The 27,738-nt window shown below is 35.4% G+C and overlaps 2 protein-coding genes across 3 annotated transcripts in view; one reads left to right on the top strand and one right to left on the bottom strand.

The window, feature by feature from the left end:
- bru3 (CUGBP Elav-like family member bruno 3) overlaps nucleotides 1-27,738 on the bottom strand; it is an 825,259-nt gene that overhangs the window by 310,004 nt on the left and 487,517 nt on the right. Inside the window, exon 1 of one of the 2 annotated variants that reach the window (XM_014355940.3) lies at nucleotides 7,918-8,010. The exons of the other annotated variant lie outside the window; for it this stretch is intronic. The gene's annotated coding sequence lies outside the window, so the exon portion shown is untranslated. Of the gene's footprint in view, nucleotides 1-7,917; nucleotides 8,011-27,738 lie in introns of those variants that run through there. 2 annotated transcript variants of the gene reach the window in all.
- On the top strand, nucleotides 23,761-26,607 carry LOC149373901 (vascular endothelial growth factor receptor 1-like). Its single transcript, XM_089595450.1, has 7 exons — nucleotides 23,761-23,775; nucleotides 24,481-24,613; nucleotides 25,001-25,225; nucleotides 25,302-25,455; nucleotides 25,744-25,861; nucleotides 25,963-26,294; nucleotides 26,382-26,607. Exons 1-7 carry the CDS (start codon nucleotides 23,761-23,763, stop codon nucleotides 26,605-26,607), a joined length of 1,203 nt encoding a protein of 400 aa, XP_089451576.1.

Below are 27,738 nucleotides of genomic sequence, written 5' to 3'. Positions count from 1 at the left end.
AACATTGAAAACACTTATCATGCACTACTTTCGAATTATAAATCAAAAAAAGCATTCATTAACGGGTACAACATTCGTAATAATAATAATGTAACGATACTTTTTGAAGACATTTTTAGAGTGAGTTGAAAAATGATTTAATTAAACACCAAACTTGTAAATATGTGACGTCTACTTTTAATCATTCTAAAAATTTAGGGAGCTTTTTTTAGGGACTTGAAAAAGACTCCTAACATCCAAAATTCCGAATGACCGCACATAAATTTTACAACCTTGTAGCGAACTGTTTTAGCATAATGTGTGATTCTAACTTCAGTTTTGCTTAATAGTACCAAAGTTGCAGAGATATAATACGAAAAAAATTTGTAAGCGTGATAAGCATCATTTTCAAGAAGGGGGAGAGGTGCTGAATTTTTCAAGCTCGAGATACATAAACAACATTACTGCTTTGAAAAAACTAATCACGTGGAGATTTTAAAGTTCCCCAAGGTGCACAATTTATGCTTCCGCTAAGCTGAGAAATGCAAATTTGCACCCAAAGGAGCTCTCAGTGCAGCAAAAGCGCAGTAATTGTTGCTTAAAAATTTAGGGCGAGTTAGAAAGATTCAGGGCTGGGGATTAAGCCGAAAAGAAGTGAGTTTTATGAAAGTAAAACAAGGAAAAAAAAAGGAAACGATGGTGAGAGGTAAAAGACTTTTGATGTCTAGAGTAGAGGGGAAGGAGAGGGCGAATTTGCAAGCCAGATTGAAATTTTGAATTTTAAATTTTGGGCACGCGGACTCTAGAGAAGATGCTAGAGCTTGCCTTCTCTGCTTTTACTTTTTCTCTTCACTCGTGAGCGAAAAAGAGGCTCGCTAATTGCAGGATAATTTTTCGATGCCCGCTAAATGAGTTTGTTTACGAACTTTAAATTTCTAGAAAAGTTTTTGATACTTTTTCCAATCAGGGTTTTTAAAAACATGTGCTTTTCGCTCTCACTTGGTCTTCTTTCTACGCCACGAAAAATTATTTGCTTCACTCTATAATAATTAAAGTACATTTAACAGGATATAAATGTCAATTTTAAAACGGTTAGAATAAAGATTTGTTCCTTCACATATTTCTTAAAATGATCATTTACACGTATGTATAGAGGAGAGAAACAATCATTTAATTGTATCTTAGTACCCTTTTGTACCATGATTATAGTCAGGAAGTTAAAAAGCCACAGTGCATCCTTTTAAACTAATATTATTTTCAATATAGGTGCTAATCGAACTGGTGCATTCTTTTTAGCATTGAAAAACAAAATGAACGTTTTTTTTTTAAAAACGACAGTTAAAACATAATTTATGCTCAACTCACTTTAATTTTCATCTTAGAATCATTATACGATTGGATCGACCACGTACGCTTTCAGATAGACTTGCATTTGGTCTCAACTCATGTACATTAGCAAATGATTTTAAAAATTGTGTCAAGGAAAGCCCAAATAATTTCACAAACTAGACAGCCTCACATAAAATATATTTTTTTTTTTCCAAAACAGAATCCACACGCCAGTTCAAAGGAAGTACAAGAGCACGAAATTTCCCGAGTTTGTTTATCCGTGCAGCACACCGTTCCTCTCGTTCTTTCCCCACTTGCCTTGCGATTACCATTTTTATTAAAAATTCAATCGACGACGCGCACGGAGGGAAAACAAGCTCCCGAACTTTTTCCCCGCCCTTACAGGTCGTCCACTTCGAAAAACTTCAAAAACGCGGCGGAGCTCAATCATTCCTTTACCTTCCATAAGCAGCTCTGGAGTTAAGATTGTCGCTGGCATTGGTACTCACCTGGAACAGAAAAGAAAATTGGAAATTAATTTTTGCGCTGTCAAAAAAATACGCCAACGATATATGTATTTTATCATCCATACACGAGAGGTGGGGTACAAAATACACCGAGTATCATCGGAAATCAATAACATTACTCCTCCGTGCAAATTAAATTTCGATATTTAATTAAATTTCATCGATGCACTTCAATAATTGAACCCCTCCCCCCTACACTCGACTCTTGACGGGGAAAAAAAAACCCACACCAGCCAATCATAAATTCTCGCTTCACCACTTGCGCGTCGCTCAAAAACTTCCTTCTCGCGAATCGCTCCATCCCCGGTCGATGATCGAATTCCCTCACGCGTAGCTGACACCGGATCCCCAGCCGTGGGCATGTAACGCAACTCCGAAACTTCAATTACCCCCCGAAACGCCTCGATAATCCAATCCTTAAAAGCTGCCAGAAAGCCCTTGTCTGCCACCCTGGCCCGGCTGCAGAGAGGCAAACTCTCGAGTGCGGCTGTAATTCAGTTAGATGCGTCGCTCGCTGTTGCATCGATGCGATGATGCATTAGAGCCAGAGAGTGCGTGTGATGTAGGTCACGCGCTTATATTCGATGTGGCCCGAGGGCCTGATGACTCTCTGTCTATACTAAGTGCGCGCGCGTTATTTCAGCAATTTCGCGACTAAAGGGAGATGACGACGCTTGAGGGCTGATGGTTTTGGCTTTTTGGGTCGATGAAGGGTTTTTGGCGCGTTAGTTTTGATAGTAGCAAGTGCAGAGTCCTTGGGATGCTTTTTTCGAAAGTATAGTTCTGCAGAAAAGTATCTTCAGTGCGAATGAACAAGTCGGGTTATCATCCTCGTTGTGGTTTATATTGGCTCTAATGACTTTAGAGATTTTTATGGACATTTAACAGAAAAGCGAAAACCTGACGTGTCAAAATCCGAAGATTTGGATTCATCAATTTACAAAAAAAAAAAGAAATTAATCTAGTCCACAGAAGCTAAAAGTACAATTAAACATCGTTGTGTGAATCTACTGTTATAATGACAATTTTTCTGTAATAAATATTAAACTAAAAAATGAGAGAAACGTTTTGTATCTCGTATTATTTTCAGGAATGATTCCAAAGCCTGCAACACTCAAATATACTGTGATACCAACTTTCAAGTTGCAGCTATAACGAGTTAAAACATGTCATGATCTCTAATGTCGCAAGTTTTAGAGAAACAAGAAACTTACAGGATCAAAGTGTAAATGATCCCTAAATACACTAACACTATTACTGCAATTAAAAAACGCTTTTGGGAGAATTATATCGCTTATCCTTTAAGGGATCTTCGATAGTTGGCATCATAGTCGTTTCACGTACTTGTCTGTGAAAAAACTGCGGTACGTTTTTGATTCAGAAAGTTTTGATATCATTACCGTGAACTGGTGATAATGTATACCAGAAGGTAACGTTTGAAAAAAAAACAATAAATAAACAATTTCTAAATTGTACAAGCTCATCTAGTTCTAATAAAAGTTGAACAGCCTCTAAAATTAACCCTTAACATCCCAAATGAGCAGGTATCGTACGTTGCCTTAACCAATGAGCCAAAGAGAGAAAAAAAGTCAAGCGTATACGAGCATGGAGTAAGAGAAGCGAGGCAGACGGTAGAGAAATAAAAGTAAAGAAAGGAGCGGAAGAAGAAGAGGCACGAGCGATAAATGAGGTTCGAAAGTGGGGTACGTGGGAGGGCGGGTAAGGTATACGTTGCGTCGCGCGCACGTAGCGATATATCTCCACTGACTACGTGACTGGAATGGTTTGTCGACTTTTTTTTTTTTTTAAGAGCAGATTTGTTACGTATTTCTTTGACGTAAGGAAAGAAGACCAAGTGCAATAGAATAGGACGCTCGTGACTATGAGCACGCGTATGGTGCAACGGAGATGTTGGACTCGTAATTTTTGGATTTTTCCCTTTCGGAAGGTTCACGGTGTCCTTTGGAAATTCTCTTTTTTTTTCTTTCAAACAATCACGATACTGTGTGAGTTTTTCGATGTTGTACTGCCACCAGTGAATGTGGTCAGTCACGATCATGACACTTGGATGTGAGTACAAGGAGAAGAGTCACGTATAACCCCTTCCAGAAACATTGTGCAAATGTTTTTCAAATCTATATAAAAGCAGCTCTATATATGTTCTTTACTCTTGTATTGGTCACATCGCTTTATTGCCATCTAATGTATACTTCAAAAGCAAACGTGGCTACGAAATCCATAAAAATTTATGAAACATACAACATTCATTCAAATATGATATTGTTGGTAGAGATAGTTTTTTTTATTCAACACAATAACATCAAATGTCATAAATATCGTATGACTGTGTAATCTAAGGGTTGAGCCGTGCATATAGAGTCTCAACTACTACCTTGCAAGTATTCATCGCAACACTGCGATGCCTTGAAAATGTAAAAATAAGAATAAAAGCTTCCGTGGTACTTCTTACTTTATTTTTTAATTAAATCAACAAAAACACTGCTCTGTGGAATAATTGAGATTCCACGACAACAGAAATGCTCTTCTACTTGTCCCTACTTTTAGCCGTGGCTCAAATTTCATTTCGAAATCTCGAGAGAAACGCGCTCCAGAAAATACGACCCGGTCTGACAAAGTAGCCGAGACCCCTCTATTTTTCTACAAAAAAAAAATCTCTTTCATTGTAATACACAGTGACCGATTCTCTCACCACACATAAAATACCAACACTCTGGTCTTTCATTAAGCAGGAGACGAGTAAACAAATCAAAAAAATTCGGTCTTTTACCATTTCCTGGGCCTGTAGATATTTTGACTACTGCACGTCCGACCAAACACGGCCGTATCTACTGACCGTAGTCAGACAACAGAGCGCGGATCTGGACTTTGAAAAAAAAAACACGAGTCCAGATGTAATCACAACAAAGACTACGCGAAAAGAAAAGCTCACCGAGCAGCGTTTCAAAAGGTAGCTAGGTATTGTTTCAAAAATGAGAAAAGCCCTTGTTTTCCCTGCCTCACGTGCGCTCGCCAACTCTTTCGGGGATCCCCTGTTCTTCCTCCCCTCGGGCTTCTGTTTGTTCGTGTTTTTTATTTCCATCTGCCCTTACGCTCCGATGGCCCCTGCTCCGCTGCATGTCATTTCACTCGCTCGTGAGTTCGTCTCTTCCAGAGACGCATACAGTTGGGGTGTAATATTTTTAGTCTGATGGCATATGTTTTTAATATGAAGTTTAGTCAACAACCGAATATTATTTTATTGGTGGGTGCTACGCATAGTTCGAAAATTATTAACAATATTATTTAGAAGGAAAAAAAAGTTCTTTACACTGTCAGGGTGTAAAACTAGAGAACGAATCTTTGTTCGTCGCTTCTACAGTGCACATGAGATTTTACGCTAGTCTGATGACAAAAAGTGGAATTTCCAGCTCACGAGCCCGTGAAATAATTTTCTATTGTCATGAATTCCACGTTGTTTTCGTCATTATTTTGACGGCGCTAACGAGATCATCCATTTTTTTTATTTTCATCAACATATATAACACTGATTGCAAAGTGCGGTCGCCATGACAAAAACCTTACTTTGAATAGGAAACTGATGACAATACGTGGTTTCAAATTTTTCGCAGAAAAATATGGCACACTGCGTCAAATTGGATGCAAAATCGAGCGACAAAATCCACCCCCCCGCTGTTTTCATGTTCTACGTATAGAGCCATCAGAACTTTGCGTGAAATCCATGAATGCTAACTTTGAATATCGATTTTCCATCAAATCTTGCTGAAGTTGAAATGATGGAAAACACGAAATTCATTGACATCACTTCGAATTTACTAGTATTAAAAAGAAGATACCTTATATCAAGGGAGTTATAACAAAAGTTGATGTTGGAAATAGAAACGTATATTATATTTTTAGAACGAAGTTCTTTATGTCGCGTTACTCGGGGGGCTGGAATTTTAAAACCGACAGATTTTTTTTTTTTGAATCAGAAATCTCTTCCTCTCAAGTTTTTCCCCTCACCCCGTTCCCCCTCACCAAGTGTTCTCTACACACTTTCCCTCTCCTCACTATATATGTATATCTGTCAACCGTGCCGTGTTACTCTTCTGCACCACACCTTTACCCACCATTCCCCCTCACACTCCCAAGCAATTAATTTTTTAACAAATTTTAATTTTATTTCCCCACAGTAATTTTTCTTTAACTTTGAATTTTTTTTCTTTTACAATTCTAAAAAAAAAAAAAAAAATTTAACTATCAAAAATATGGTTATGTAGATTAAATATAATAAGGCGCGTTATTACGCATTAAATATTTGTATTTTCATTAAACCTGAGGTTTTTTTGGCATAACAGTAATGCTAATAATTACTGTTATAAATGAAAAAAAGTAATGAAATTAAATATGAAAAAAAAAGAAACGAAATATGAAAAAAAATAATAATGAAATTAAATGAAATTTGAACAAATAAAATAATATATTAAAAAATAATGAAATGAAATATGAAAAAAGAAATGAAATAAAGGAAATACAAAAGAATGAATATAAATAGAAAAATATAAAAAAAAGAAATAAAGGAAATACAAAAGAATGAAAAAAAAGTAATGAAATATGAAAAAAAGGGAATGAAAAAAAAAAAGATTAAATATGAAAATAAGAAAGAAATTAAATAAAGGAAATACAAAAAAATGAAAAAAATGTAATAAAATGAAATATGAAAAAAAATAAAACAAGAAATGAAAAAAAAAAATAAATAAAACAAGAAATAAAGAAAAAAAAAAAAAAACAAAAAATAAAAAAAAAAAACAACAACAAACCAGGGGGGATAAATGGGTCATGGGACCCACGGTAAGAACGAAGTTCTTTGAACATGACGAGTATAAAAACACAATTTCTTAGGTAACAAGGGGGTCGCCAGACCCATTGAAAGAACGAAGCTCTATAAACGTTAATACTGCATTCATGTAGTTCACTAAACAAAAACTTGAAAAACGAATAAAAAAAAAAAAAAAAAAAAATAGTTCAGTTCTCACGATGGTTGAACTTCGTGAGTACTGTATTTATGCACGACGTTCTCACGAAGTTCAACCATCGTGAGTACTGAACTATTTTTTTTATTTTTTTTTTTTTATTCGTTTTTCAAGTTTTTGTTTAGTGAACTACATGAATGCAGTATTAACGTTTATAGAGCTTCGTTCTTTCAATGGGTCTGGCGACCCCCTTGTTACCTGAGAAATTGTGTTTTTATACTCGTCATGTTCAAAGAACTTCGTTCTTACCGTGGGTCCCATGACCCATTTATTTTTTAAACTTTTACTCTAAAATAAAATCCTTTTTTTTCATGTTAATCCTGTTAAAACTCAAGAAATCACTGCAACTACGTGCATTGAGGGAGAAACTTCGTCGCTCAAACAAATCCCACAAGCAAAGCAGAGCCATCACGCACGTTCCCACACAGCTAGGGACAACAGTCGGTCCACTTTGACGCCCCTTGACGTCTCTCTGACCTCTCGCGCGCGAAATGCGATGGAAATGAGCGCGCGTTAATAGGAACGGAGTCAGATTATTGGCTCCCTCAGCCGGAAATTTCGTACCCCAGTAGGATAATTTCCCACTCTGCTCGTTAGACCAGTTGATTGCGTTATGATTGTGGTTGTTTCGTTACTGTTTACGGGTCATGGTACGACCTAGATTTTTTTCATGTTCACGTGTGTGGGTAGAGTTGAGTGATTAAATTGGTTTTGGACGTGATTTTGGAAACTAGAGATGAAACATCCACGTATTTACTACAAAAGTTAATGCACATGTTAAACTATGATTACAGATTACAAAATTAGCTTTGGCGATCCTAAACAGTAAAAAGACCCCAACAGGTACACCAAACCCGGAAAATCCCGCGAGAACACGTGAGCCGCGATTCCGTCCCCACTACGCAGCGCGAGAATTCGGGAGGAAACGCACGGGGGAAGGAGAGACCGGCACGTGCGGCGTTAAAATCACCCCCGCGCGTGCAAAATGGCAGAAAACAGGGGCGCACCGAGCTCAAGAAAAAAAGCGTAAATTGCGTGCTATTTATAACCTATGATCCATAGACGCAGTGGGTTGACTCCTCGGGGCTGCTGGGCGGGAAACTCGTCGTCATCCGGAGATGATCCTTGGCGATCGATTCCCTCCTGCGACAGCTTGTTGTAGTCTATTTTAGGTTCTTTGTTCAGTCTCACCTCACAAAACTGGACAATCAGTTCACCAAACTCGCAATTAAGGGGGGAGTAACCAGCCGAAAGTTCCGATAAACCGATGGCCAATGGCACAACGGACGAGATCGAAGCCACGAAACGCTACGGCAACAACAACAAAAACAACAACAAGAACGGGGTTGCAATGAGTCGTCGTACGGATATGCTGATGAGTGGCGCGCGCGCGACGACGTATACGTGCGTACAGCCTAGGAGCAGCACTGCCAACGAGCCAGCGACACGCACCTACCTTTCCCGGAGGGAGAGAGAGAGAGAGAGCTGTGCGGCGTGGAAAAAGAGGGAGCGAGCCGAAGGAGCCGAGGGTCGGTATAGGTCGGCCGTTCACGGTGGAGCGAGGGGTTGCTCGATGTCCTCCGAGAGAGGCTGGTAGGGGGCCGGTCCTCCCCCTTCGTCGGAGGGCGACAGCAGAGAGAGGAGGGAAAGCTCGGGGGGTGGTGGTGGATGAAAGGGCGAGAGAGAGCATGTAGCAACAGGCTGGTATACCTGAAGCGGAGAGAAGGATATACATATATACATGCATGTATAGGTGCATCTCGGGAAGGGAGGGGGGTGACGCGTGGGAGTCGGGAAAATAAAAAGAGACACGGCATTGTGCGCTTATAATCATAATAACAATAATAATGATACAGGCAGGCGGCAGGGCTGACGTCACACCTACACGAGCACACAAAGTGACGTAGGCGTGGTCATGGATGCGCACCGACACCTCGCGACCCCCCACTCCTCTTGGACCCCCACCACCCTGGTTGCTGGTTGTCATAGAAACTGCGCACGCGCGAGCTTGCGCTTGTCTTTTGTTTTCTTTTCGTATGCCCCTCTTTATCTCTCTCTCTCTTGTACGTATGGATGATGCGATGCATACACACGCGGGTGGAGGTGCAAGAAAGCTGTCGTCGTATGGTTGTCGGTGCTCGTCACCCTGTCGACATTTCCCCCTACTCGGCCGACGGGGTGCTCTCGATTTTCTTCGCTGAAGCGGGACGAGGACGACGGCTGTCTCCTCCTCTTCTTTCTTTTCTTCCCTTCCTTCCGTCGGTCGGTTGGACACGTATACGCGATCCCTCTGCCGTGCTGCGGTGGAGGCGACTTCTGTTTATGACCTGTCTCTTGCTCTTGTTCTTGTTCGCGCGTTCGGGACAGTGTTGCGGATTCTGCTTCCCCCGTTTTTTTTTTCTTCTTTTTTTTTAAAAGGATGATAATGCAATTGTTTTTGTAAGTACTGCTTACGTCAATTTATGGTGGTCTGTAAGGATACTTCATCAGATTATTTCGTCCATTCTGTTAGAGTAGAGCTCTTTTTTCTTTAACGATTAACTTCATGAGGTTGTCGAGAGTAAAACATTTAATACAATTCTACACGCATTAAATCTAATACAGCCGATTCTTTTTTACTTCATAGCCTCCCTTCATTGGTTTGTTCCATTTAAAAGTGTCCAGTTTAATGGAACTGGTCAACTAGTCAATGTACCAAAGATTTGGTCGTTCTTATAACTTTTAAAAGATAAACTTTAAACCACACGTTTTTAACGTTTACTTCCACACACTTAGATTTACAGTAGAAGGGCTGTTTACTGTTATGTTGAGGATTGAAATATCTTCAGGCTTCATAAGAATCATTCTTTTGATAAGCGTTTTTTTATTTCATATTGATCGGAGCTTGTATGATATTAATTCAGTGCTAATTTAAAAATCGTTGGTAAAAATAAATTACGTGAAATATTTAAGTTATTTTACATATTTTTTAATGAAAAGATATGTGAAAGGCAGGTGTAAATTTAAATCTTGACAATGTGTTTCATTATAATTTCATTTGAAAAAAGAAAATCACAATAAACTGTTAAGAATACGAGCATTGATATTGGACATGAATACATACTTTTCAGCAGTCTAAAACAAAAATTTTCTTTCTCTTTTTACAAATAAAGTTAGCAATATCATTTCGTTTATGATGGAATTTGATTTTTTATTTTGGGATCATCCTAATTCAGTTGATTTTGTAATATTCTAAATGGTAATTCAGTATACATTGATTTTTTTACATTTGAAAATTATTTGAGTGATTGTAATTCATAAAAAAAAAAAGTTCAAATGATTTCGTTGACTAAATATCCTCTTGATTGGAAAAACATCACGTGTTTGGGTAAGAAAAAAATTTCAAAAAGGAAATGAACTAATTGTTTTTAACAACTGCTGTGCAGTGACAATCGATGCTGTATAATTTATTGTTTTCTCATTAAACAAATTTAGATCACTTGTGATAATGTATAATGGCTGAAATTCCCTTGTCTGCATCTGAAAGTTTGATTGAACCATCCCGAGTTTACAGTTTTCATTCAACTGTGCTTGTGCGATTTTTTATTCACCATGGGACACAGTCCGATCAGTCACGTGTCTTTAAAAAGTGCTTTGAAAACAAGGTAATGCATTTAACTGTGCCACAGAGAAGCACCAGGGTAACATTTTTCTCCCCTGGACTAACTTGTTTCATGCATGCTTCAAAAGTGCTCTTTACTCCGAAAAACTAAAATTACACTTTCCGCGTAGTTAGATGCTGAATTCGTAATACATCAATCTTCGCAAAAGTACCGTGGCTACATTTGCAAGTCGTGTATTATTCGAGTCATATGGCTGGGAGAGAAAGAAAAATGCGGAAAAAAAGAATCTCTATGGAACACAACAGCCGAGCTCCATTTTTTTGTTAAAAAAAGGAAGGAAAACAAAACGCAAAACAACGGTATACCAGCACGTGTCTTTAAACACAGTTTTGAATAGGTTTCGCGACTTTATTACATCACATCAAAGAATGTAGTACCTACTTGTTGAGGATTCTCTCGAGTGAAAGAAAAAGAAAAATCAGAGCCAGAAAATGTAGCAAGCGTTGCACAACCTTTCGATCGCCCTTTACTCTAATTACGCATTGGAAGAGAAATCTCAAGGCTGGAGCAAGGGTTTATTTTTAAAGTTGCCGGCTCTTACAAATTTATTTTAAAAACGAAGCGTTCCGTAAACTTTGAAATGCAGCTGTTAAAAACTTTAGTTACACGACTTCGTCATAAGATTTCGAGAAGTCTGTTTGGATACGGAGCTTTGAGTGTCTTAATCTCATCTAGTAAAAAGATCCGTGTTTAGTCAGACGAGATGATTTTTTTCGAGTTTAACTTTTGAGTAAGAAAATTATGAAACAGTCCTAATTAATAATAAGAAGAAAAAATATCGTGCATCCTAAGGTGTAAGAGTCATGAAGAATAATTATTTACATGATATATATTGAGAAACTCAATGAATATTGCCAGTAATTGGTTAAAAACGCTTTGGATTGTAACTAACCTCATTAAAGTACATTAGATAAGTTTTGTCATTAAAAAAATATCCATCAGATAATTTTTATCAAAACTTTGCATATCAAACGAAGAATCGGAATTTATAATCGTAGGCAAGAACAGTACCCTTAGAGTGGGGATAATTGTACCCTACACAGCTGTTGTGCGCTGAGGAGGAGAGGAAGAAGCGCTAGGCTCCGTCGGAAGTACTTTTCCAAATATCTGACGCCGAAACTACTTGGCTGTTCTACATAACTACGTAGCGGTACTAATGAGCTTTTCATGTATCCTGGAATCTGTAGTACAATGCAATTCTCGAACATGTACGTACTCTGATGATACATGATTTTTTCTTCGATTTCTCTTGAGTTCGCATACCGATAGCTTGAATCTTTACATTAGCTAAGGATTTTAAATAAAAAGATAAGAAAAATGATAAGCACTTACATATTTAGAGGAAACCTATTTTATAACATATTTTTATCTTTTAAATGTAATTTGAATACTAATGGTGAATACATTTTCCAATAGTTGTACGAACCACTTGTACTTGACAAGTTTAGAGTGACAAGGGAGAAACCGAAAATTTGTTACGTATACGACATAATTGGCTAATTAAATTCTGAACAATAACCCACTTACGAGGTACTTTTTTGTCGAAACATATTTAAGATTCTATTGTACAGTCAAGATGATAAGATTATTTTCTACAACTTAAATTACGACGTAGTAAGGAAAATATTACATTTTCAGGTAATGGTTGAATAAACTTAACAACCTCATACAAATGAACCATTACTACATTTGTTCCCTCAAATCGTCATAATTTTCAATTTCGTCGTGCAATAAGTTATCACAAAAGTATGATTATTCGATATAGCGTAGAAACACGATCTGAATAGTAATCGATACTAACACCGCGAATTAAGGTCAACTAAAAAGACAGAAAATTCAATAAAAGCGTTTCGGCCCTTCCGTGCTTCGCTTCCTATTCAGCGCCACCCACCCATTTGCTACCCTCGCGACCTAATTATTCAAGCTTCAACTCGAAGTGGAGGATCTGCAGAAAAAGCTGTTAAGTGTATACTTCTTATTCGTATTCTTCTCTATTTTACTTTCTATTTTTACTCCTTTCAATTCATACGTCAGAAGTCTTTTCTTCAACAATGAAAATTAAAAGTTGAAATACTCAAATAATTTTTTTTTTTAAATCATCTTGATTCAACAAAGAAAAGTTCACCAATTATATCAAACCTTGAAGAGAATTGTAATCATTTTTGTGTAAGTGAAACTGTTGATTGTTAAAATTCCAATGGAGACTCAAGATTTTGAAAAATTTCAAACCAGTTAGCTAGTATTATATATAACAATACGAACATCATCAACGCGGTTTTTATAAGTGGGAGTGCCCATTGAATCGTTTTTTTTTAGGTATTATTATTAAACAATTGAATACGTTTTTTTTTTAAAACAAAAATCAATGAATGATATAAAAAAATTTTATCTAAACGCATTCAACCAATCTCGCACAAACCAAAAGCAAAAAAAGTACCCTTTCCTATAGATAAGCCGCGTATGCGATACAATACACATTGATTAATTGCTCACATACCTCTCATAATTTTTTAGATCAACAAGAATCGAAATTCCAATAAAAAAAAATTAAATCCACCACCAAAAACGAAAAGTTAGTAGTACTCTCCGAGTATGGTAAGACACACCTCGCGTTGTCGATAAGCCAACACATGCCGCATGCAAACGACTATTTTAGATCGATAAAAAAACAACACGCACGAGTTCCAGTTCATCCCACAGTAAACAACAACTCAATAATCGCAAGAGGACAAACAAATCCATCCAGTACGTACGCGAGTGCCTCGCAAATCTAATCACCCGACTAGCGATCTGCAACCCTCACCGGCTCAACGAAGTGAGAGAAAAACAAGCGCAGCCTCCGCACTCGAGCAAATTATTCATACACTCCGGGCAATATGAAACCATACGCATACCATATATCTGCCTTCGATTCCCGGTAGGATACAAAGAGAGGAGCCAAGAGAAGCTCTCTTTCGTCGGTGGAATTGAGTTTAAAAAATGTTTGATGTTGATCGAGCACGAGGGGAATGGTTTAGGTAATCAGTCGAAAGCGCGGGGGAGGGGGAGAAGCAGTGGAGCGTGGGATATCAGGGACAGGGACTCGGGAGGATTATTAGGGGTATGAGCGGAGCAAGGATATTAATACGGGCTCGTGAAGGCTGGCTCGGGTTTTCGAAGCGTTTAGTGGCTCTGAGAGCCGCTTTATTAGTAACGAAGGGAAACGGAGCCCCATAACCCTTACTTCCATCTTTGAATAACAAAAAAAAAAAGGATGTAGGGTAGTCAATGTGTATTTCAGCGTTTACACCAATAAAAAAAGTTTACCAACATCCACACGATATTACATTACAAGTGCATACTGGAAAATGGGAAAAAAGCGATGGACCGACGAGCCAAGTAATTTCTTCTCCTCGATGATGAAAATAGGTTGGGAGAAAAATGTAATATGAGCTCCTACTCTTTTAAAGGACTTCCACCACATCAGTAAGGACATCCACTTGAATCTCGCGATGAGGGTCGAGATCGGACTGTTTCCTGGAATACTAATTTCTACGGATGCAATTTCTCTAGGTAGCCAGCATGGAAGACTAGAGGCTGTGCTCGAGGTCTTGCGAGACGTTTCAAATGCTCCTGATGAGGGAGGCTGTGCTCGAGGTCTTGCGAGACGTTTCAAATGCTCCTGATGAGGATTTTTTTTTTTATACAATTTATCCGTGTGTCTTTGTGTAAGTTATCATGTGCTCATGATCGATACAGTTCTAATTTTTATGAATGATTGTTGTAGAAATCGACAATTGGGTAGAAAAAGCAGCTACTCAATTTCAGATCGCAGTATAGAATTAATTCCTAAAATTTTATAGCAGAAGTCATATTATTTTGTTAACAAGTAAAATAGTGGGACCAAACTAGATTTTCAACTTACAAATCCAGACTGGGCCAAAAAAAATTTTTTTGTATAGATCTCGAGCCCGATAACAAAGATAACCACTTTTTGATAAAAAAATGTTAGTAACGGGTCCAAAAAAAAATTGTAAAAATGTCCAAATCAGGTTTTTCGCTTCTATCGGAAAAGCTGTAATTCGGCCACAATAAGCTGTAATTCGACCACAAGACATTCCGTATGAAAAAGGTGCGCGATTTCAAGATGAACAAAATGAGCCCTGGTAATCCTAAATCGGCCTTACCGTTTTTCCGTAAATTGCCAAAAAGTGCCAATTTCACCCTGTTTTTCAGTATTTTATAACTTGCGTTCTAATGAATATTTTAAGTTCAAATTTCAACAGAACATGGGTTTTGTGATTCTTAACAAATCTACGAAATTTTAAGATGATCGGATACAAATTTTTTGAAAACCGTCAAATAAACTAAAAAAAGGTACTTCCGAAAAATGGCTCTAAAAAAGTTGTTAGACCAGATACAACCATTTTTCAAAATGTTGTCTCTTAATAAGATGTTAAGACAAAACATATACGTATAGGGCAAAATGAGTGAAATGCATATATTCATAATACGTATAAATTAAATTAACAGCTACAACATGCAATTTTGATGTGACTGTGAATTCAAATGTATTTTGTTTCTTTGAATTTGAAAGACCCTTTTTTGAAAAAACAACCACGTAATTAGTTTCAATCAATAATGGAACACAAAAACATGATGTAGACACGAGACAATTAATCTTTTATGAAAGGCTTCATAAGTAAATAATGTGCTAATACAATATTTGAGAAAAAAAAAAGATTAATGTGGATTACCGGATTCTTTGCAATATTGTTTCTTTAATCAATAAGTCAAATTATAACGTAAGCCACATTGAGACAATTACAAATTTGCGCAAACCAATCGAAAATCTCATTACCGCCCGATCGTTCGGGCATACCAGCCTGTGATCCTTTAACTCCGTAATGACAACCAAACAATTCCCTTTGGTCCAGTCGCGCCCTGCAACAACATCATAGTCCTATCACACCCCAATGCTCCAAGTAATGAAGCGACTCCACGCACGTGTGCTCCGTACATTTATTTCTTCAAGCTCCAACAGGTTACACGCAGTACCTGCGTGCCACTGCAAGCGAACCGGACCACCAGCTGCTGTCCCCTCACCGACACTGGTTGGTCCAGCTGACGATTCGTGTGAGTGTGTAGTGTAGCGCCAGAAGGTGGACCGGACGCTTGACGAGCTCCTTCTGCTGCATTTGACGCGGCTCGGCCCCATTCGCCTGTGACGGACTTGCGGTTATGTTGAGACGCTTGATTAATTACCGAGGATATTAGGGGGATTGATCGACTATTTTAGTGGTTAATTTTAATCGACTGGTACGAAGAACTCCGGTTTTACCCATCGATTGGACCGTAACGCAACATTAAAGGGCTTTGGGTTTCGCACGATTCTGGAGTAAGATAAATTTTGACATTCATCTCAGGCTTGAGTACCAACATTGGTTTTTTTTCTTGCTTCATCCCATATGTTGTCTCATTTTCTTTTTTGATGCGAAAAGGAAAATATGGTGTTTACGACTCTACCTGTACCATTTTCGGGGAAAAAATTTTTTCTTGCCAACTGAGCGATTGTTTTGGAGGCTAGTAATCTTGACCTTTTTCTCGATTTCGCTGGTTATTTGTAGTTTTTCTTGCTAAGAAATACTATTCTAATAAATAATACCGAGCTCACAGTTTTCAATATTAGACGTATTGTAAACGTCACACCGCTACGAAGTAGTGAAATTTTACGGTATTAAGTTCTCCATTTCCATAAAATTGTGATTTACCACCAGTCCAAGCTGTAAAAATTTAACGACAAATAAAACTGTAAAACATAGCTCCATAATCATTCGATTTTGTACCTTTTGAAGTAATGTAATGACCACTTTATCGAGGATGGCACATGTCGTGGAATAAAAAGTTTCTTTATTATTTCATATAAACCAATTGTCAATGTAAACACGAGTGCTTGTGGTTAAAGAAATATTTTTGTTGTTCTTATTTCACATCAATGAACTCAATAGATGTAAACATGACTAAAATAAAGATGCATGCCAATAACGAGAAAACAAGAAACACTAGATACGCGAATACAGAAAAAGCTCTATCCACTCGAAGCACCGGGGAAACTTCCCCTAAAAAGACAAAGCTCACTCGCACGCGTGATCTAATCGATCGATCCTTTATTCCCCGCACTCGGAAAAACTGCCTCACTCGCGCTGCTCTGCTTTACGAGCGCGACCGAGTCAGCTCGCGACTTTTTATAAGCTAATCCACCTATCGACGGGACCTTTTCTTCCGATTTCGCTGGCGAAGGAGCCGATAATTCGAGAGCTTTGCATGTAACGCTCGATTCGGAGGCTTTATACGCGGGAATAAGTCGTCGAGAGGCGCTCTTTTGGCCCCGGCGATGGGCGGACGGTAATGTGGTTCCTTCGAAAGGCGATGCTGATGGTGGTGCTGCAGTGGCAGAGTTATTGCTTCGCGGATTGGAATTTTATACGCAGCCACGCTGCCGAGCCTTGTAACGCGAATGGGCGGGATTTTGGGGAGGTCACGGAATTTTTTTTGTAGCTTTGGCATAAAGTTCTTTTAGCCACGATTGTATTTCGCGGCAAATCGACTTTAAAAATGTAACGTTAGTTTCAATCATCGCAAAGATAATTTTAGCTATTATCCTCGATAGATGAATCGTAAGAGTAGCAAATGATTCTGATATCATTATGTGTACTAAAAAACAAATGCATTTGTATAAGTTAAACAAATTTTCAATGCATCAACAAAAAAACAAAGGCGTTGTCTTTGTCATGCACCTTTTGCTTTAAAGATTAATGGATACTAATTGTGTTATGCTACTCCACGTGAGCGAAGAACGTTGGCATGACGCAACTTCTAAACCGTTAACCATTACTTTTTTTATCACAGATAACATTCTAAAAGGGAAACCTGAGTGAAACTCTTAAAAATTACTTGTGGAAATGTCAAAGTTTCATAAGACAAGGTAACCACGATTTTTCAGAAATACTTTCGTTTAATGGCTATTTGATGATAAAATTATCACAGCTCCTCCACGTTAAGTTCAAGCAACTTCAAAGGTCATTGAAACCTTACTCCTTTGAGCAGTGTTGCTTATAGGTGGTGCTCTTTTTTTTGTTTGTAGTGATTCGTTACTCGACTTGGCGCTATTTTCATCGTCAGTGGCTTTTAAGACTTTTGTTTTTTTGTACATACAAAGTGTTGAAGTGTTTTTCTAATTTTTTTATCAGTCCCCTTATTCTCTAAGTACTATATAAAAATCAAATAGGGGCAGTGTATACGTCGTTTTTCAGAGACATATTTCTCGATACACTGTGAGTGTGGTAAAGATTATTGTACACCACGCTGTAATGCAGAGATATTCAGTTTTATTGTAGCTAACCAATAGGAGTGTTGCAATCAACTAAGAAAACCATGCAGAGAGAAATGCTGAGCCATAAGGGATTGAAGGGTCCTCTTTTGATAGTTCACTGGAGGTTGCTAATCCTTGCCCTTGGACTGCTTTCAGGCAAGTACATCTACAGAAACCAATTTTTAAAACTAAAACGATGACTATTTAGTAATAAATATTTACTGCGCACAAAGTGACTGTTCATCTCAGTAAACTTTAATTGTTCAAGCAGTTAAAAATACGTTACCGCTGATTCGTAAAAAGCAACTGAAAAAATAAGTAAAAAATTGAGCTTAATTGACAAATCAGTAAAAAAAATACTAAATATCAGTTCAACAAGTTATTTTAATTTGATCTTCATTATTTTTTTTTATGTTTAGTGACAAATTCAAAAAGTTTCTGATCAATGTAATTTAAGAAAGTAAGAAGTTTTAATTTTCATTACTTTCTGATACAGCAATATTAGCAAAAGGTGTAGAACCACAAGTTCAGGTGACTGAAATCTAATTCTTTGACCCCTATAGTGGTAATGAGATATGTACTCATCTTATTCAGCAACGCCATTTTTTCCATGTAGGTAGCACTAACTCAGATTACTGCACATAATGAATATAACTATATTTCCTTTAACTAAAAACTTATGTAATCGTTTTTCAAAAATGTAAGTGTAATTTACGTGTAAGTGTGTTTATGTATTATAATGTACATGAGTGATAAGTACGAAATGACTTGTAAACGTGGCTATCCGTCATTTTTCTATTTAAAAAATAAGTATTGGTTGTCTGTATTTTCACAGCAGCTTCCAAAAGAAGTAGGAACAAAATTTTTGTAGTTTAACTGTGTGCACTTAATTATTTTTTCGTAAGCTGCGGGCATTAAAGTACATAAAAAATAGTTTGCTTCCATGACAATTTTTACAAGATTTAAATAAAATGTTTTTTTTCAAACTGTCACTAAATAATTGTAACATGCAGAATAATTCTTTAAATTATGTTTTCAGACTTCAATAAAAATTGTTAGTAAAAATTGTAATTGTAGAAAGAAACAATTATCTTGAATATCTGCCTCTATTTAAGTTAGATACACGATATTTTGTAACAGCCATTTCAACTGTTTTCGTTAAATTTAACTCTCAGACGAAAAAATAACGTCATTGGTGACATAAAAAAACTTAAAATTTGCAATACCCTACTTCATCATTTTTTTTTTTTTCCGTGAGCACTGAAGAAAAGCTAGCTATACTTTGTTAAAAAGATTAACAAGCATCTATAAAATACAGGATGCTGTGGACACAAGATCCTGCTCCATTCCAATTTAACTGATTTAGAAATAAATGAAGGAGAGTCTCTGGAGGTCACGTGCATAAGTACTGGTGACATTAAATTTTACTACCCCAAAGATGATCAAGAGCTTAATGTAAGTAGTATATTTATATAAATATCTCATTTTTATTTTACTTACAAAATGAATACTGTAAATTTATCAAAACGTACTTCATTCTTCATCGAAAAGATTACAACATCTGACCAATCAATTATTTCAAATGAAAATGATGGCAGTTTTACATTTCAAAGACCATCAACTGTCTTTGGTGATACTGGCTGGTATGGCTGCATTGATGTGGAGAACACAACAATGAAAGAACTGAGCTTGAGCAGGATATACGTTTTTGTCAATTGTAAACAATTTTGATATTTTCTTACTCTACACTTTTAAAATAAGTTTTGTTTCTGACTCAGAAGAAGTGCATTTGTAACAACGTAATCTATGTTTTCCTCTAGCCAATAATAGTGCATTCGTACAAATTTTAAAAATACCTTTAATGAAATTTGCACCTATCGGTAGCCAGGTGGTTCTGCCATGTCGTCCAACGTCCCCTGGATTTTATGTGACTCTGGTTGATGATATATATAATTTGGTAATATTAGCTTCAGACTATTACATGTAACAGGCACAAAAAAGTATACTCTTATTTTCAACTACTTCAGGAGCTCAATGATGAAAAGGTTGCTTACGATCCTAAAGTTGGTTTTACTATGAAAAATGTAAGCGAAGCGGATACTGGCCCGTACGTTTGCAAAGTAAATGAAGATAAGCTTAGTATCAACATTTTTTCATATTTTGACAGTCAAGTAAATAAGCTGATAGTTGACGTAATTGGCATTACATGGATCTCGGTAGGTCATTTTGTGTATCTAGAATGTTATGTCGCAATTAAAAACAATCATTACACTACCACCTGGAAGATTCCTCGAAATTCGGTATGAGTGAATACGTATAATATATATTATCATGCACAATTCTGTACATAATGATTCAGAATTTGCACATCAATTCGATTCCCATACAATCATGACATTATTAAGTTCATATAATCGATAGAATTCCAGTATTGATTCAGACGTTGTTGAAAGAACCACACGCAGTGATGATTGGTTATTTTCCACGATAAAAATAAATAATGTCACTTTCAATGATGATGGCGAATATACTTGCGAAGCGTGGTCTCCATTTCTCCAGAATAAAAGTAAGAGTTTATACGTTAATATCTACGGTAAGTCACAAGACACTTGTAACTTTAAATTTTGTTTAACTTTATTCAGTAGTACGAAAATTAAAGTGCTCATTTTGCGCTTAATTATTTTCACAGATAAAAATGATGCGTACTTTAATTTAACGGTGGAAAACGAAAATAGACACTCAATAGTTCCAGCTGGAAGTTCTGTGACTTTCTTGGTTCACATTTCCGCTAATCCACCACCAACATATATGTGGTAATATTTTTATTGTAAATAAAACTGTATCAATGTATTTTACATTAATTTATTATTGTTATATCTCACTACTTCCAATAATTGGCACAGCTCTTAAAGGACATAATTTATCGCAATATAAACATTGCATGTGGGCAAAGTACCACGTAATAGATTAGTCTCTAAGTACCACTTTGATCTCCTTAATGTGCCTATAAACTGTTCAGTGTGAAATATGTATTTTTGTTACATACTAACCTGATACACTATATTGTGTACATCAAAAATGTCACAAAACTCGTATGTTACGTGATCATCCTAAAAAATTTCATGATGCGATACAATTTTTTGGGACTACTTTAAAATGATAGGAAATTCTTGAAAAAATTGACTTTTGACTGCTGTAGTTTTCTTAAACAAAAGCTGGAGATAAATGAATGACTAATATAATACAACGTTTTGAAACAACTTTAAAGTCACACTTATTTGATCCAAGAAATAACATCAAATTAAAAATTATGTACGATTTATAAATCGTAGTTCTGAAGTTCCAATTATTGCTACAATGTGAGAATATAGTTTGCTTCTTTCTATCTTTATTAAATCAGCTGGTCAGAGATCATAAGAATTTGAATATAAACACTTTATTTGAGTAAGACGTGCGTTATACGTTTAATTGAAGTAAAATATTTTTTAGGTATGACAATGATGGTATCGAACTCGGAGAGATTTTACCAAATATCAATTATAATGTAACTAATAATGAATCATCAAGCAATCTAACAATATATAATACTAATGTCAAGAATACAGGTGTTTATACGTTCAAAGCATTGAATGATATGAACGAAAAGAATATTCACTTCAGGCTCGATGTTGTTGGTACTACGATATTACATACAATTATTTTGTCTATGTAGCACTGATTTACAAAACTAACAGTATTTTCTTCTGCAGCTTATCCACTTGTTACGATATCGTCTATCAAAGAAAGAATATATTATGGCTATAATGAGAGTGTTGAGTTTTGGTGCGAGGTCATAAGTAATCCTACATCTAATATCTCGTGGTCGTACTCGAGATGCCTAAAGTTCAGTTGGAAAGATGACTGTGAAAAATTAGCATTGAAGGTTAACATTGAATAATTAATTTTAAATTTTGCCTTAAATATACAAATAGACGTATATTATTTAAAAACAATAGCAATTTTTACAAATTTACGTGTAATTACAATCCTCATTTTAATTAACAAGAATTATACTCTTCAAGGGTACCAAAATAGAGACAAAGAGCGATATTACAATGGTTTCAAAAGTTGTAGTGAACTTGGACAAGTTTGGCAGAATAAGTTGTGCTGCTTGTAACATTTTCGGCTGCAACTCGACGTTTCAAATTCTTTTTTTGACAGGTCTGTACGCATAACTATCTTATAAGGGAAGTTTCATAATAAACGAAAAATTTCTTATCAAGATAACACGTTATAAGTAGATTTTTTGAAGATCAGAATTAAAGTATATTGCTCAAGCAGAAAATGACTGTCTATTTCTCTCTCCCTCTCTTGACGTATTTTTTAAAGAATGGTTCCATGCTCTCAAAATTGAATATTCATATTTTGAACATTTTATTATTCTTCATATTTGTAATATACATACGTAACATTTACAAAATAAGATGTTTAAAGTTTTTTTTCATTTGCTTTCACGTTTTTTCGATCACTTTCCAACATTTAATTAAGTTAAAAAAAAATTTTATTTACGTATATTACAGTATATTGATAATTCGATGTATACTTCATAAAAAGAATAGTAGTTACAGTTCATATGTGTATACAATTTTAAACTGTCCACAAAAATATAAAAATAAAATACCGACACCCGAAAGGTATTTAGTTCATCTCGAACTGAGATAACGTACATGTATGAAAAAGATTATCAAGAAATATTTACAAGAACGCTTTATACCTATAAATTGGCAAGGTTATGACAATACTCAAATATTGTTTTAATTTCTGGCTAAAAAATATAATTTTAATGTGGATTATACTACCTGATCAATTATTTTGTTTTTGTAGATATAGAACCTTTTGACGCCAGGTCTGGAATAATTCCACCAAAAGAAGACTTCTTTATTGGAGATAATGTTATACTTTACTGTGCGGTACAATCAATTATTTTCTTCCTGAACCAGTGACATGGTATTTTGATGAAAAAATACAAATAATCAGCTCTGGTAGGTTTTGAACATAGTTCATAACTCTAAATAAGTATGCTTTTTGATGTACCAAATCTAGAAAAATTTCACGTAAAATTTATTTTCAGAATCACAAAGAATACACATTAGATTGGAGGAAACCAATTTTACTACCCGCTCTGTCCTCGTTATCCAAAATGCTCAGAAATCAGATGAAAAAGACTATTACTGTAAAACAGATAGTTCGGATTTCCAAAAATCTTACAAGCTTACTCTCAATGGTTATAGAAAAATCTTTTTTCCTTAATTTTATTAACATTAATATTTAGTGCAATCTAATAATTTTTAATCTTTTTGTGGTAATTTTAACTTGTAGACCCAGAAAAGTCTTATATCGACTTATTTTCAAATATGAATAACACGGTATTAACTTTATCAGCACAAGATTCTAGAAAGATTATTCATTTATTTTGTAATGCTAAGGGATTTCCAAAACCTGTTGTAATATGGTTAAAGGACAATAAGCTTTTGGAGTTATCGGAGCAATTTAGCTTAGTAGACAATAATCAAGAATTAATAATAAAATCTCTTCTGGAAAGTGATGGCAGAAATTATTCGTGTGTGGCCAAAAATCGCTTTAAACAAATACAAAAATATCAAAAATTTATTGTTGAAGGTACTCAGTTAGTCTTCATTATGTTTACAACCAAACTCTATTTTCTAATATATTACTTAAAATTTTTTTTATTTAAAAATTTAAATAAAGTTACGCTAAAAGTCTTACTATTCAGACAATTGATATTGGTTTTAGAAACTAAAAAACCTCTTTCTTGGAGTGGAATGGTAGCTGGAGTCTTGATTATCTTTACATCATTCTATATTTGTTTTCGCTTAGCGATGCGATATAATAAGGTAAATTTTCTTTGTTCTTGTTTTTTTAAGCATGATAAATTTCCTATAATTATTGTGTCCATAAAAATCATACAAACGTTGTGTGTTATAACTTGGATAAGTAAACAGGCAAAGTATCACATTTTCTTGTACTGATTAAAATGATAATTATTCATTATTAATTTTTCAAAAACTACATGCATTGGCTTATTTTTTAACAAAGTGACTAAATTTTGGAAAATACACTAAAGTATAATCTCAAAGTTTTGAAATACTTATTATCACAAGTGAATAATTAAAAAAATAATCCATTTTTTATTGGCAAACAATAGATACGATATTGATACGATACAGTTTTTCAAAGCAATGGCAAGAGTACAAAACGTATTCCGAACAAATAAACGATGTTTCGAATAAAAATTTCACTTTGCACTCTTGATAAACATGTTGTTTTCACCTCGGGTACAAACATACAACTTGGTTTGGAGGTAAAATCAAGCAATCAGCCTGTAAAGCAAATAAAGAAAAAAATTATAATAATAAGAAATAAAAAAATACGAGAGTTAGGATCGACATCCTGCCCGCTGAGATAGTATAAATTGTCCGTACTGCAATCTAAAAGGAATTACAGGATGGAAATGTGCACATGTTATTTGTGTAGTTTTCATTTGATTTTTAATAGGACTACGCAATAGATGGTAATTTTTCAAATTGTTTGATAATTAGTTAAAGATAAAGAGGAAGAACTTTGAGAAAGGAGCTCCTGACTGCATAAATCCAGAACTAAACGTAGGCGGTCAAGCAAAACTTCTACCATATGACAGAAAGTGGGAATTTCCGAGGAATAAACTCAACTTAGGTATGAGCTCATGTACTGTTGAAAATGCCTTTTTTATGAGGATAATTTTTAATTTAAATTATTTTTTAAAGAAATGGATTTTTCAAACTTACTCAATCTTACAAGTCAACATATCACTATTTACAACACTTTGTACCTAACTAAAAATCGCACTGTCCAATCTTCCAGACATAAATCTCTCTCTCTATTATCAGAATGTAATTTTCCTCCTACTATTCGCCAATAATTGTCAGTTTTAGAAAGCTGTTCTTCCTCTTTTTCTTTCATTCATCATCTCCACATCTCATCATTTTCTCTAAATATTTATACATTTACATAAGATATGCTTACTATATACGATACAATAACCTGAAAATAAAAATATTATTTAATTACAACAAACCATAGGTGAACAATTGGGCAGTGGACATTTTGGAGTTGTATTGAAGGCGGAAGCTTTTGGAATTTGTGCCAACGAATTCGTGACGACTGTAGCAGTGAAAATGGTACACGAAAATGCAGAAGTAGATCAAATTCGGGCTTTAGAAAGCGAGCTAAAAATCATGGTACATTTAGGAAAACACTTAAATGTCGTTAATCTCCTCGGAGCCTGTACGAAAAATATTACAGAAGGTAGAAAATTCCGCGCTTTTTCATATAAAAATGACTTCAAAGGGTTTATTACAAAAAACTTGAACATATTTCTCAGGTCAACTATTAGTAATTGTAGAATTCTGCAAGTATGGAAATCTGCAAGACTTACTTTTGCGTCACCAAAAAAATTTCATAGATCAAATTAATCCATCTACTGGTAAGATCAATCCATGCACTGGAAAGGAATTAGAGAGGTATCTACAAAATTTGTTGTTTCATCGAATGTAATTTTTTCTTTTTAACGATTCATGGAAACAAGACCGTTGATAATTCTATAATAATGACAAAAACAAATTTGAACATAAAAAAACATTGAAGTATTTGTTAATAAGTGTGTGTTCTCACTATTTTTCGGACAGGATAAGAGGCGTATTACAAGTACTCCCAAGTAATTGCAGCTCTACTTTAAGTAGTACTAACATCAGCTGTGATATTCAAACTCCATCTGAATCTGAGCTAGAAGACGACTTGGATGGTAGTGACTTCCAATCAAGTAGGAGCTCTACCTACAAGGGTGACTACAACAGTTGGAATTTGAAGCCCATCTGTACCCAGGACCTCATTATCTGGGCCTTTCAAGTTGCCTGTGGAATGGAATACCTATCGTACAGAAAGGTGTGTACATATTATACATATAATGTTCTTTTTTTCTTATATTCACTCCTTCACACAACCGTACGTATTTCATCATGATGCTGGTATCGCTACGTAAGCAGATTCTACACGGTGACTTAGCTGCAAGAAACATTCTGTTAGCCGAAAACAACATAGTGAAGATTTGCGATTTCGGTTTGGCTAGATCAATATACAGATCGAGTATTTACAAAAAGCAAAGCGATGCACCAGTTCCTGTTAAATGGTTGGCAATCGAGTCGATCAGAGACGGGATTTTTTCGACCAAGTCAGACGTATGGTCGTTCGGCGTAGTACTCTGGGAGTTTTTCACACTTGCTAAAGTACCTTACGCGGGCGTGGAGGTTGCAAAGCAGTTGCAAAAACTTATTCGAGGCTACAGGCTGGGACGGCCACGATATGCCACCACCGACATGTTAGTCAGGAAGTGGGGAAGACTTTCTAATTCTCGTTTTTGTAAATTTTAAAACTCTCCATGAATTATTGCTCATAATTATTCTAGTTACAACATTATTCTCTACTGCTGGAAGACCGAACCATGTCATAGGCCATCGTTTACCGAATTAGTGAAAATTATTGGCGACCTTTTAGATGACACTGTCAAAATGCACTACACTGAATTAAATTCCGTATGCGAGAATATGAACCAGGCAGACAACTTAAGAGGAAAATACGACTATCTGTCTAAGATGTCGTCACCAGATCATATAATTATTTCCAATACTTAAAATAATTACAAAAGAGGCTCACTTTACATGTGAACATAAGAACATTGAATAACTGCTCAAAAATCAGTAGGGGAATTTATAAAGAAGCAATAGACACATTAAAATTGATGCCACACGTTTGTTCTCTGTGATCGATTCTTCAACATATGTTAACCGGGTTAAGACCACATAGTGCTAAAACTCTAGAAAAATTTAGGTCCTATCTAGTTTAAGTTTGTGAATAACCCTATGTTTGCCAGAAACTAATGTTGGTTAAATGTAAAAGATACAAGAGTCCAATTGTTGCAATAAAAATAAATGAATTAAATATTTATAGTTCTATCCATAATTTACACTGGATTAATTGTGATTACTTAAACTCAATTAACGTGTCGAATAAGTGTTGACTTTTCATTGAATTTGTCTTTAGTGCACGTGAAAAACCACTGTCAAGATCATATTCAATCACTGTCTTAATACATACGTTACTAAAGAACCAATTAATCAGAGAATGTTAAAGTTTTTCATTGCACTGTTTCAAATAATTTCATGGCATAATAAGGAGTACTTTAACTATAAAGGGGTACGTATAGTTAGTGTATTTTGCTTTTAATGATGATGAAATTTGAAAATAAATTAAATATACATAATTCAAAAAATAAATATGTGATAGACGAAAAAATATAAAAATTAAAGTTCACATGAATAAACGGTGATTACGTACAATAAGGGCTGTTATATTGCACTTTTGATTATGATAAATAAAGCGCTGGTATATAGAAAGTCACAGTGTGCTATGGTGCAAATAAGTATTTTATAGTTACAATAAGTAAGATTGGCTCGTCAAGTATGATTCAGTGAATGTTCGTATACCATGATCATAAATGCGATTTCTTTTATACATTAGTGCTTCTGCAAAACGTGCCTAAAAATTTCAAAAATAAAAATTTTTAAGTTAAAAAAAGATATCCATCACAAAAGTTATAAATTGGTTTATATGGCACAGAATTTGAAAATTTATGTTAAAAAAATTATTGAATTTGATTGTCACTATAATTTTTTATGCAACCTTGTTGATTTTTTTCAACTTTTTTTGTCAGCTCCGTCAACATCAGTTATTTTCCTTTCTCTCGTTTCGAGTTTAACCATAGA

Source organism: Copidosoma floridanum, unplaced genomic scaffold (assembly GCF_036245765.1).
Source record: "Copidosoma floridanum isolate Cflo_tuat_1 unplaced genomic scaffold, Cflo_Japanese_pri ptg000025l, whole genome shotgun sequence".
Lineage (NCBI taxonomy): Eukaryota > Metazoa > Arthropoda > Insecta > Hymenoptera > Encyrtidae > Copidosoma > Copidosoma floridanum.
Note: the sequence above shows the minus strand (reverse complement) of the source record. Positions and strands in the feature narration are given on the sequence as shown.